The 12,073-nt window shown below is 34.1% G+C and overlaps 2 protein-coding genes across 2 annotated transcripts; one reads left to right on the forward strand and one right to left on the reverse strand.

Annotated features, from left to right (window-relative positions):
* Positions 1-1,162: 1,162 nt before the first annotated feature.
* il12ba (interleukin 12Ba) lies at positions 1,163-4,401 on the reverse strand. Its single transcript, XM_026281408.1, has 8 exons — positions 4,151-4,401; positions 3,607-3,703; positions 3,220-3,483; positions 2,469-2,571; positions 2,185-2,363; positions 1,942-2,105; positions 1,634-1,743; positions 1,163-1,505 (listed from the first exon to the last, which is right to left on the reverse strand). The coding sequence occupies exons 1-8, from the start codon at positions 4,151-4,153 to the stop codon at positions 1,445-1,447; spliced, it is 981 nt and encodes a 326-aa protein (XP_026137193.1). The 5' UTR covers positions 4,154-4,401; the 3' UTR covers positions 1,163-1,444.
* Positions 4,402-6,775: 2,374 nt separating this feature from the next.
* Positions 6,776-8,495, forward strand: LOC113114495 (EF-hand calcium-binding domain-containing protein 9). Its single transcript, XM_026281409.1, has 4 exons — positions 6,776-6,989; positions 7,188-7,336; positions 7,565-7,741; positions 8,280-8,495. Exons 1-4 carry the CDS (start codon positions 6,854-6,856, stop codon positions 8,406-8,408), a joined length of 591 nt encoding a protein of 196 aa, XP_026137194.1. The 5' UTR covers positions 6,776-6,853; the 3' UTR covers positions 8,409-8,495.
* The last annotated feature ends 3,578 nt before the right edge of the window (positions 8,496-12,073 follow it).

Genomic DNA, 12,073 nt, shown 5'->3' on the forward strand with positions numbered 1-12,073 from the left:
TGAAAACTCATTTGTGAAATTACTGCTAGACGCTAAAAGAATAACAGGGAGATCACTGTAGACACTTCAGACTGTACTCTACCTATTTGCATATTAAATTTTTCATATCCACAGAAGGGATGTCTGCTACATATAGACTGTAAATCATTTAATTATGAGATTGTTTCTATCAGCCTACTATAAGAGCACATGTCCTAGAGGGAGTGAGCCGATATTCTCTTTTAGTCTCTATCCTTCATAAGTAGGTCAGCAATCTGAACCCTCTTCAGTGTCTCTCATAATGATGTTGAGGAAATGCTTATTAAATCAAGCTTTTTGTTTGTCGCACTTGCCCTGAAATAACTGTTAACTGAAAAGAGTGACTAAGACCTTCTCAAGGTATACATCTCAGTCTTATAAACCTCACTGTTTATTCCCAGACATAATGCATTTAACCAAGTAAATGTACAGGCTCTTTTTTAATTACATGATCTATTTTCATTTTTTCATTTTCATTCACCTCATTTAAAATTGCTTTCTGTCTGGTTTGTGATTAGTAGAGTTCCAGTCACAGCTGATCAGATAAGCTAATGATATAGCCCTTTCATATAAACATTTTATTATAATTTTTTTTATTATTATTATTAATTTTTTTTTTTTTTGTCATTTACCAGTTTCAGTTAATGAATGGCAGGTGTGTTTGGGTAAGTTCCTCAAAATGAGTTAGTAATGCACCAATTGTGTCATTTCCAAAAACCCAACATTTGTGTTTTTTACGACAGGCAATTCATGGTGGTTAATGTCACTCATGTGTGTTACACATGTTTTTTCCAGGCTTCAATACAGGACTTGTTTTTCACACAACACTTGAACAATCAGTAATCAGCTGATTTAGGTGGTTCTTTTGATTTGATGCCCGAACTGGGGAATAGCATGTCGCTTTGCTCCACATTGAGATGTGACAGTAATTCCTGTCTTGAGCAGTCTTATGTGTGATCTACAGAGAAAGAAAACACATTTGCACATAATTAGGACCCTAACGAAGTCCAAACCTTTCAATGTGAGTGATATTTAGCAAAATACACACTGCATAATTGTTTAGAACTGGTGAGGCATCAAGTGAAACCAAGTGAACTTGTGAGACATCAAGGGAAAACTAAACATTACAAAGCAAAACCGAATTAAGAGCATATAGATGTTTTATGTCTTAAATAATCAAGTAAAGACATCAGCAATCATAATAAATACATTTAACACAGTTAAAATGCACTACAGTTATAAATAATTCATTTAAGAGCATAAGTGTTATTACAATAAATACATTATTACAAGAACACATATTATGTGTTTGCATTTAATTACACAGTATATGACCATAGAAGGTCTTATAGAGTCAGTCATTGTTCATAACTACAGAAAGCATCATAATGGTTCTATTGATTTTGATTTAATGATGCATAATAAATTATAGCGTCTTTAACTTTGGTTCTCTGTTCCTCTGCTTTCCGTTTTTCCTGGTTTTGCATCTAAAAATGAACAGAGAAACTTTGTATTATAATGTGAGCAGAAAAGAAACTTTTGTAAAGCTATAAGGACATTTAAATGGGAGTAGAGCAAATTGCTAATGAATATAACAAATCTTAGATACACATACTTGTACTGGCTCCAGTCACTCCATGAGGAATTGCAGAATTCGTCCTTGGCTCTCACACACACACACATCCCTTTTGTCACTGGCAGCTGGTGACTTTGTGTGAATAAAATCTGAGCAAAACAAATATTAATATATTTAAAGTTCTGACCAAAATGTAAAAAAAAAAAAAATATCTATATTACAATTGAAAACAGTTCTTTTAAATTGTAACAATTTTTCATAGTATTACTGTTTTTATCGTATTTTTTATTAAATAAATGCAGCCTAATTATTACGGATAGTCTTTTGACCAGTAGTGTGTTGATTACCTCTTGTAAGTTCGGTTTGGAGCAGTCACATTTTTCACGTTTCCGACAGCGAACCACTTGGAACATGAGAGGGAAGTAAGATGATGGTGTGTTCCAGGAGTGTGGGTATTTGACCTCTACAGATGTTTTGTTGATCCTACTAATAGGCACCACATCAGGCCTCACTACGGAGAGCAGAGAAAAGTTAATATTTAGTTTAGCAGCAAACAGATTCAATTTTCTTAGCAGTTTTTGAGAGCTCACCGATATCCATGAAGTAGAACTTTGTATTGTAGGATTCAACAACAAAGCTGCTTCTGAAGTATATGGTCAGGTTGATGCGCTCCACCTCCTCTGCATAGGGACAGTAGTCATGGTCCAAGCATGTGATAGACTGTCCTCCGTCATCCAGACTGCAGCTGATGTTGCTTCCACCATGAGGGCTGGAACAGAATCAATCAAGATTTTTTTTTTTATTACTATTGATTTATTTTTCTCCATTGCGTCATTGCAGATCGCAGAGCCTAAGGTAAGACTGAGAAACTTACCGTGTGGCTTTGATATGAACAACATGGCCATTCCTGTTCTCACCCCATTCCCATTTACATTTGAACGAACCTCCGTAGTTATTTGTTGAACAATCAATGTAACCTTGTTAGGTAATTCAGTAAAAAAAAAAAAAAGTTATTCAGTAATAAAATGATGATAAACGAAAACATGTTATATAAATTATAAACACTACCATTCAAACATTTGCAGGGGAAATTTATAATTATTATTTTTAAAGAAATTAATGCTTTAATTCAGCTTTAATTTATTTAATGCATATATTTTATTCATAATGCTACAACAGATTTAATAAATGCTATTCTTTTGAACTTTAAATTCATACAATCAAGAAAAAAAAGAAGTTTTTTTAAGCACCAAATTAGAATGATTTCTGAAAGATCATGTGACACTGAAGAGTAATTACTGTTTAAAATGAATTAAAGTACATTCAAATAGATTTTTAAAAATCATATATATATATATATATATATATATATATATATATATATATATATAATATTTCAGTTTTACTGTTTTTACTTACGTTTTTCTAAAATAAGTGAACCTTTAATGATCATCAAAAATTTTAATCCTACTGACCCCAATATATTTTTGTACAAATAACATGATATAATTTTATATTTTACTGTTAAAAAGTTTCACTATTGAAGACTTGAAATGATAAAAAATCTTTACAATTTTTAAAATCAATATCACGACAAGTTTACACAATGTTAAAGATGGTTGTACCTTTCTCAGGAGTATTCTTGATAAACTTCCTGAAGGACCACTGAGCCAGCACCAGTGTGTGGTTTAGATAGGATCCCTCACTGTTGAAACAGGAGAAGTTGCCCCCCTTCCAGGCCTCCACTGTGACGACGATCCTGTTTCCTTGATCCTCCAGATTTTCCTCGTTGTTTCTGGTCCATGTAATATTTTCCCCTTCATAGGCTTCTCCACAGATAAGTGGCACCATGTTTACATCTTCACTTGCATCGACATTCACAACAAGCACTGATGACAGAGAACAGAAAAACATGTGAGAAGTGCAAATATAACAATATATGTTTTAATTCTAATAAAATAAATTCAGCTGTTTAGAAAAGAGAGCTCAAGTATTTTTTCAGACAAACAAACCATTTGGTTTAAGTGTCCAGTAACTCTCAGCTGTTTTGATGGATCCGTCAGCAGAGGACCGGAGAAACACCAACATACTCAAAAAGAGAAAAAACATCTGTTGGTGGAAAAAAGAGAAAAGTTTAGACTGCAATGAATACTCTTAATCACTGGTTCTCAGTTGTGACTGCAGGTTTAATCTTACAGAAGGTTAAAAAATGCAACTATTTCATTAAAGTTGTGCTTTTAAGAAAGCAAAATCGAGACTTATCAACTTCTAAAAGATAAGTGAAAACATTACATATCATGTTGTATCTAGTTAAGCGCTTTGTTTTGTAATATGGATATTACTAACAGAACAAACAATAGGCTAAATATTTTATTTGTTAAACTGGTAAATGATACTTCAGTAGTTGTTTATGCAAGAATAACATTGCTAATTATGTGCTGATAATCTTACATATTATTGGGCCTATGCAATAAAAATGCATTAAAATATATTTAAACAAAATAAGTGAGCGGTTATTTTAATGACAATATAAAATGAGTTTGAAATAAGACTTACCATCGATCGGTCAAAAATCCAACAAGATTGACGTCCACAACCAGAATGACTTTGCTTTGTTGTTGTGTTTAGAATGCAAGCTTATAAGTAAAATGTCAGGAGGACAGAATTTCCCTGACCAGGAAAAGTCCACTGCAGGTTATAGAGGAAGCAAACCCTGCATGAGCAACTCCATCATCACTAATTCTCTCACTTCCACTGAACCTTTTCACTGTCCACTCTCTTCTCTAATACTGGACTATTTAGAGCCTATACATTAACACAACCCATTCGATATATATATATATATATATATATATATATATACACATATATATCATTATTCTTTACCAGATTGTATTATATTGGGCAGGAAAACATAAGACATGAAATTGCTAAGTGGTTTCCAAGGCGGACTATAATTGAGCCTAGGGTGGGAAAAGATATTAAGTCAATATTTGTTTTCCAACACCTTGGGTATTTTTGCCACAAGTTCTCATCTAAAAGCCAGAGGATGATTTACCTGGTTGTGTTACTGTGTTTAATTTGCTTGTCCCTACTATCCTTTGGTTTTTCCATTTCACAATTGGGTTATTCCCCTTTCCTGTCAGATAATGACATTGAGTGATTTGTGCATTTAAATTACTGATTTTAAAAATTACTGAAACTGATTACTGATTTAAATTTCACAATAAATAATGATGACACTATTCCACCTGACATATCAAAAGAGTTTTAAATGCCCGGATAACAGAAAAAAAAAGGAAAGAAAAAAAGGAAACAAAACTGTCAGTAGGCATTTTCCCAAGCTGTTGTTATAAAAAGAGTGATAAGAATGCTAAGAAATAGCATTGTAATTTTTTTATAGCCTATGCCTACTTAGAACATGGACTTTTTACCAATAATAAACCACTTATTAAAGGGGTCATATGATGCGATTTAAATTATTCCCTCCTTTTTGGAGTATTACTAGCTCTTGGTGCATACAGAAGATCTGTAAAGTTGCAAAGACTAAAGTCTCAAATTCAAAGATATATTCTTTATAAAAGTTAAGACTCGTCCACACCTACCTGAAGCGGCTCGTTCTAACACACCCCCACATCTCTACGTCACTGTGGGAAGATTAACACCACCCTAATGTTCACACAAAGAAAGGCATACCCTTTATTCTCGATGTAGTATTGTTGTTGCCACCATCATGTCGTATAGACGCTGTGTGTTTCACTGTGAAAGTGAAACTACTTTGTTTGGCCTTCCAAAAGAGGACGATACTCGATGCGTCATGCCTGGAGCTGATCCGTGCTGGTCACTGAGGAAATACATAAATTTTGCACTGTGGATCGCCGGATCGGCTTTCACCATGGCTTACTCCTTCGTAGAATCCGCCGGCCGCACCGTTCTAAAGCCGGCCTCTGCTCACTCTAGGCCTCCAGCCTCTGCTTACTCAAGGCCGTGGTGTGTGACGCTGATTTGTTGAGAAAGCGAAACTACTTTGTTTGGCCTTCCAAAAGTGGACACGACTAGAAATCATGTTCATGTCTCATCGTTCCGGCCGGACAGTGCCTCACAATATGTTAAGGGGTGTAACATTTTTGTCACACACGTGAGGTATTCGGCCAATCACAACACACTGGATAATCAGAGCACACCTCGCTTTTCAGACTTATGAGTTTTGTAACAATTAACGTATTTCAGAAAGCGGGGTTTAGAGGAGAAACAATAATGTAGAGTATGTGTAAATTAATGTGTGTGTGTGTGTTTTTCTTTTTACCTTAAACAGCATAAACATTTCATCACAGCAACATCTTTTTAGCATCAACTTTTTAGCAACATCATATGACCTCTTTCAAACTTTCAAGAACACCCTTAATCTCTACAGTAAACCCACAAAAACCAGTCAAGTCTTGTTACAGTTTATTTTCAGGGTGCAAGTAGGAATACAACATTGCTTATTTAAAGTAAATAAAATAAAATAACGTATATGCTGTGCCATAGATAGGCTATTACAAAAGAAAAGGCTATTACACTGAATGCATCCAGGTTGCGATTGGAGCAGTGGATCAGGTCTGTGTAAAATTTCCCCACAAAGTTTTATAATGAGCACAGCCAAAAACAAACATGCACTGAGAATGACTAAACTTACTTAATTATGAGCGCCAATGAAAAATTGATTTCATTTTTTAATGAAATAAACTATTGCGACAGCCTGAGCTTTGAAGCTAGTAGTTGCGACAGCCATAAAAACTGCAGTTTTCAAACAAATTAAAAAATATATACATAAAAAAATCGAGTTATATCCAGTTTTTTCATATATTTGTTTTGTGATTCCACTATTTTAAAACTATTTTGAAAGTCAGTAAACTTAATATAATTTAAGTTGAAATTACTCATACAACTAAGTTGATTATACTGACTCTGTTCAAGCAGAAAGCTGTAGGCCTATGTGTCTCATTTCTGTTCGCCTTTGGCGTTCTTTAGATTATTAGCAGTACTCTCATAAGACAAACATAAATGCCGTTATGTACTGAAGCATTGGAAACAAAACCAATGGTTTAAAAACAGTAGCTAATATATAAAAATGAAGAGGACAGCTGTGTATTTTGCCTCCTTCTCCTGCCCGTCATTACTAAGCAACGGGGTAAACAAAACAGTGCCTAATTACCATGGTAACAGCATTAATTGTTGATTGATAGTGGTTAACATTACTCTAATCTAAAGAGCAAAATGAAGTTAAAAAAGAGGGTTTTCTTCGAATATTTGAATTTCAACAAGTTTCATTGCCTTCTCTCACTGACTAACACTAAAATAATTTATGATTATTTTTGTCTTCTGGATATTCATGAGAAAAAAACACTGAATGGTAAGAATACGCTAATAATTACTTGTTAATGCGCATTTCCCCTTCAACACGAGATCAACTGACAAATCTGTAATTTTTTTATGTAATCAGTCTTTTTATGTAATTTTTATTCATCTGCAATAGGTGGATACATAGCTACAATGGAATTTCGGTATTTGGAATAACTGTGATGCTTTTCTTTTCCCTTCCCTTCCTCAGACATTCAGTTCTACCATTTCATGAAGCATGTGACAACAATGGGGAAGAAACATATAATGCTGACGTTCGACATGCTGGATTGGGATGGTGATGGAGAAATTGGTTTTGAGGAGTTTTATATGATAGTTTGCATTCTCCTCAGTAGTGAAGTAAGACATTCTCTTACAAAACATGATCACATCAAAAACAGCCCCTCCACATGTACCACAACCATACAGGGCTCACAATATCTGAGCAAAAAACGATCTTCCTCTTTTTTTTTTATGCTGCAGGAAAAACCCATTCAATGCCAAATTTCCTCAGTCTTTATCATTGTTATTGTTTTATGAGAGGTTGTGATCAATGTCACATGTGCTGAAATGTGTATCTGTACATAGCACGATGTGGAAGAGACCTTCATCTGTCACCATTTCCTCCCTGTCTTTGAACTGTTGGATATGGACGGTAGCAAAACCATCAACTTGAAAGAGTTCAAGACGTCTGGATTCCTTTTCAATCTCAAGGGGTCTGATTTCAAAAAGATCTTGAACCTGTTTGACATCACTGGGGATGAGGTACAGATGTCATACAACTACCAGTGCTGCTTAACCATCAAATATTGAATCTGTTAACAGCATTTAACATCACTGTAAAATCCTCCATAATTACTAACATATGCGAACACAATTTGGTGACTATTAACCACTGATTACTACATTTTCATACCACGTACAAATAATTGCATTTTAATTGGCAAAACAGTTTGTCATTGTTAACAGATTCTTTCAGTAAAGGATGCATAAATGGCAATCATATTGCTTTTTTTTTTCAGCAAATTAACACTATTTGATTTTAAGTATTTTTATTTTTGGTTAAATAGATAAAAAAAAAATTTTTTACATTTATGTTAACACTTAAATGTTATGTAAAAAATATCTCAAATTAAATACAGAAATAGCTAGCGGCAGGCGACCACCTCCAATGTGTACATAGAGAGGCGTTATCAATTTCAGACAAATTTGGAAGATATTATTCATGGGGATCGTTGTATGATCAAACAACTTGTGCATAATAGAGCATTAAATCTAAAATGAAATCTTTAATTACCAACAGTGCCTGAATCTAAGTGAGTTTCAGAAGTTTACCATGATGTGCATGGATGCCCAGAAGGAGTTTCAGAGAAAACCTGGAAAATTACACCGTCTCATGGACATCTGCACATATTTTGTGAAAGAAGATTAACTTCATTTACTCGACTGAGTAAAATATGCCTCAGAAAAAAAAAAATAATAATAATAAAGGGTCTTCTGTTTTACTCTGACTACTGTCTTATGTAATTAATAGGAAAAACAATATCAGTAATTGTAAGCATCAAAAGTAAAATAGAAGAGACAGTTAAGTAGGCCTAAGAAGGTTAAGAATGATATCACATACCATATTTTCCGGACTATAAGTCACACTTTTTTTCATAGTTTGGCTGGTCCTGTGACTTATAGTCAGGTGCGACTTATTTATCAAAATTAATTTGACATGAACCAAGAGAAATGAACTAAGACAAATGAACCAAGAGAAAACATTACCGTCTCCCGCCGCGAGAGGGCGCTCTATGCTGCTCTGTGCTCCTGTAGTCTACACTGAAGACATAGAGCTCCATCTCGCGGCTGGAGACAGTAATGTTTTCTCTTGGTTCTAAATAAATGCGATTTATAATCCAGTGCGATTTATATATGTTTTTTTCCTCATCAAAACTTTTTTTGGACTGATGCGACTTATACTCAGGTGCGACCTATAGTCCGAAAATACGGTAGCCTATATGTTTACCTATAACGTAGATCCCAGACTAGTCGCATTTTTACTCAAGTGAAAATTTTCTCAGGCTATATTCATTTCTGTTAAAGAAACATACATTTTCGCTTTGGCTACACAAAAGCTGTTAATATATTTCCACTATGAATGCCCATGAAAAATATACAATTCATTATAGGTGCACTGTGTGAGGCTGTCACAATGGAATCTGTTGCCAGTCAATTTTATAGGCTTTCAGTAAAATTTGAACAGTCATTCAATTTTGAAACAGCTATTCATGAAGAGTAAAATGTGAAATGTAAAATTAACTCATCTGACTACTATTTTTGCCAACAATATTAACAAATTGTATACATTTGTGTGTGCAAAAGTTATTCCAATTTAACATTTTCTGTAAAACACATTTGTGTAACTGACCTTATGGCTATTGAAATATAACCCGTTGACAACTAGCCCCATCTCCCTATACATACGGCCTACTATTATAGTTCCATACATGATTTTATGAGTTTATGACATATGCTTCCCTTTGCCCTGAAACCCTTTAAACCTTTAAATGTTTCCACCACAATCGTTTATTTAGTGAAACTGAACTTTCACAGAGAGAGAGAGTTTACTTCCCACATTTACCACTGAAAGGGAACTTGACAGTCACCTTTAGCAGCTGACAACAGTGACACACTGTCTTTTCTGAATCTCTTTTATGTTTGACATTTAGTATAAGTTACAGTTGTTATGTTATACATATGAATAGCATGTTAATGTAGATTTGCCTTTTTTTTTATGCTTGTGTGATCGTCTTCCATGAATGTTTTAACTCAAAGTATAGGCTAAGCTCTTTTGGATGTTCTACATGACAGCCAGAAGAGGGCAATAGCGTACCAGTGCTCATACCCTTGCATTAGTCAACATTTGAGTCAGTGGCAGAATTGATATCTTTATACTAGAGTACTACTCTTCCTATTATATAAGTGCATTTTAAAAGGTCAAAAGATTGAGGTCAGTATTTATATATATATACTTTTCTATTTAATTTTAGTTTTGAAAGAAATGAATACTTTTATTCGAATACAATGTGATAACCGCAGCCAGAAAGCAAACTGAAACGAGAAGACTATGTATTTTAGGACTTAGTTACTGAAATGTGGAAGATTTAAATGTCAGCATGAAAGTAAAACTACCAAAGTGCTGATTATAAACATTTGTACACAAATACACACATCAGGGTCATTATAAAAGGGCAAAAACTTCACATAAAAATGGCCCACATGACATTTCTATATTCTATTGTATTCTTTGTAAAGCCTCCATCTATTTTTTTGAAGGTATGTTACTGATCTTTTGAGAAAATTGATTGATGCTCATGTTTATCAAAATATCATAATTTGCCAAAACTGCCAAAAACGCTCTTTTATTGATTAAAGCCATCTCTTAAAATAAACTGCAATATTACATTCAGATCAGATCTGCCTCCATCCATGAAAATAACCAATAGATAGAACTATAACTCACTGGCCTATATTTTTTTCTTTTCAATTATTCATTCACTTTAATGTACTTCCATTGCACCACAACGTTAACTGTTCTGGGTTCAATTATAGAGAAAGTCCAAACAGTGAATATATTTCTAAAAATCTTTTGTTAAATGTCCCATTTGAGATCTTTTTTTTTTTATTTTTTATTCTGTAATTCTATAAAACCTCTTAGAGTACCCACTGAAAGTAAATGTTCCTGTGCTTTTGGAAGCATCTTTATTTTTATTTTATTTTTTTAAGAGTAAGCGACTACAGAATTTGTATTTATTAGTGAACTCTACAAGAGGTAACTTACATAATTAAGTGTCCACTAGATGGCGGCAATCACCAAGGAGGATCAGGTGGTTAGGAGACATCAATCACTGAGTTACAGCAAGCACACAACAACAGAAAAATAATAGGATAAACCTCATTGGACATTAGTGAGTTGAATGTGAGTTGAACTATTTAAGACCATTTAGGATGTCTTACTTTGAGGAGCATTAGACTAATCTAAACATACAGCAAAGGGTAACAGAGAGAGCCGGATATCTTAGGATTCAGTGTGCACATTTAAGCAAGAAATTCATTATGGTGCAAGGGAGCTCTCCTTTCAATAAGTGTGGGCGAAGGATCTGGGAAAGGTGGTGCTTTAACATCTGTCTGGTGCCATGACTGACAGATAGATCAATAACTGTAGCTTTTATTATAGCAGAGTCAAAGGCGGAAAATCAGGGTGACTCAGAAAATATCCTAATGAAAAGCAAACCCTCACCCGGTCAATGATCACAAGTGTATCAAAGGCATAACAAGATTCATCAGTGCTTTATTCTCAGAAGCGGTATATTAGACAGCCATTCCCAGCCATCACTTTTGCCTTTAAGACTAATTAAGCTTTCAAATGTAGTCAGACTGACTGTCAAAGAATCAAGTGTGTAAGTTTATCAATAAAGTTACAAATAATATCTGTTAAAATTCTGAAGTGTAGCAACCAGTGGGTTCTTTGCTATCTCATACATTTTATTGCTTTTCACACCAATTAAGATCACGGCAGATTTTTGTCAAATAATATGTGCAAACAAGCAAGGTTGTAATATCATTTTGTAGAAATGTCACAACAAGCATGTTTTTCCTTTGAAACTGGTTGCTAACTTACATGTGGGGAGTCATAGGCCAACCTACGTAAAAACAATACTAAACTGTCTGAAAAAAAAACTCATATTTATTATGAGAATCAAATACCCTGCTAAAACATTTGACTGTAATTTTGAATAAGATTATTTCATATAGTGATACTGTCATGTTTTTTTTTTTCTTCTGCCTACTATATTTATTCCCTTACAAACTTACGGAAAGAACTTTCAAGAGCTTTCAAGAGTGATGACAGCAGATTAAGGTACAATCATATGGAAACAAGGTAACTGACTTGACAGCACTGGTCAGGTCAGAAATATCCACGTTATTAATATGCTCATCAAGGCACAGATCAAACTGAATCCATCACACATAAGTGAATATAGCAGCACTGTCATAGGGTGTAAAATTAATCTCTACAAGCAGTCTATACCTCAAATGGATATTCCTTGT

Source organism: Carassius auratus, chromosome 14 (assembly GCF_003368295.1).
Source record: "Carassius auratus strain Wakin chromosome 14, ASM336829v1, whole genome shotgun sequence".
Lineage (NCBI taxonomy): Eukaryota > Metazoa > Chordata > Actinopteri > Cypriniformes > Cyprinidae > Carassius > Carassius auratus.

Excerpts from the sequence above, each read along its gene's own strand:
- il12ba (XM_026281408.1), bottom strand. Across the intron at positions 3,484-3,606 it reads CTGGACACTTAAACCAAATG|TGCTTGTTGTGAATGTCGAT; the intron begins GTTTGTTTGTCT and ends CTCTGTCATCAG. Across the intron at positions 1,744-1,941 it reads CCAAACCGAACTTACAAGAG|ATTTTATTCACACAAAGTCA; the intron begins GTAATCAACACA and ends TGTTTTGCTCAG.
- LOC113114495 (XM_026281409.1), top strand. The coding sequence starts at position 6,854 with ATGAAGTTAAAAAAGAGGGTTTTCTTCGAATATTTGAATTTCAACAAG. Across the intron at positions 6,990-7,187 it reads TGAGAAAAAAACACTGAATG|ACATTCAGTTCTACCATTTC; the intron begins GTAAGAATACGC and ends TCCCTTCCTCAG. Across the intron at positions 7,742-8,279 it reads TTGACATCACTGGGGATGAG|TGCCTGAATCTAAGTGAGTT; the intron begins GTACAGATGTCA and ends AATTACCAACAG.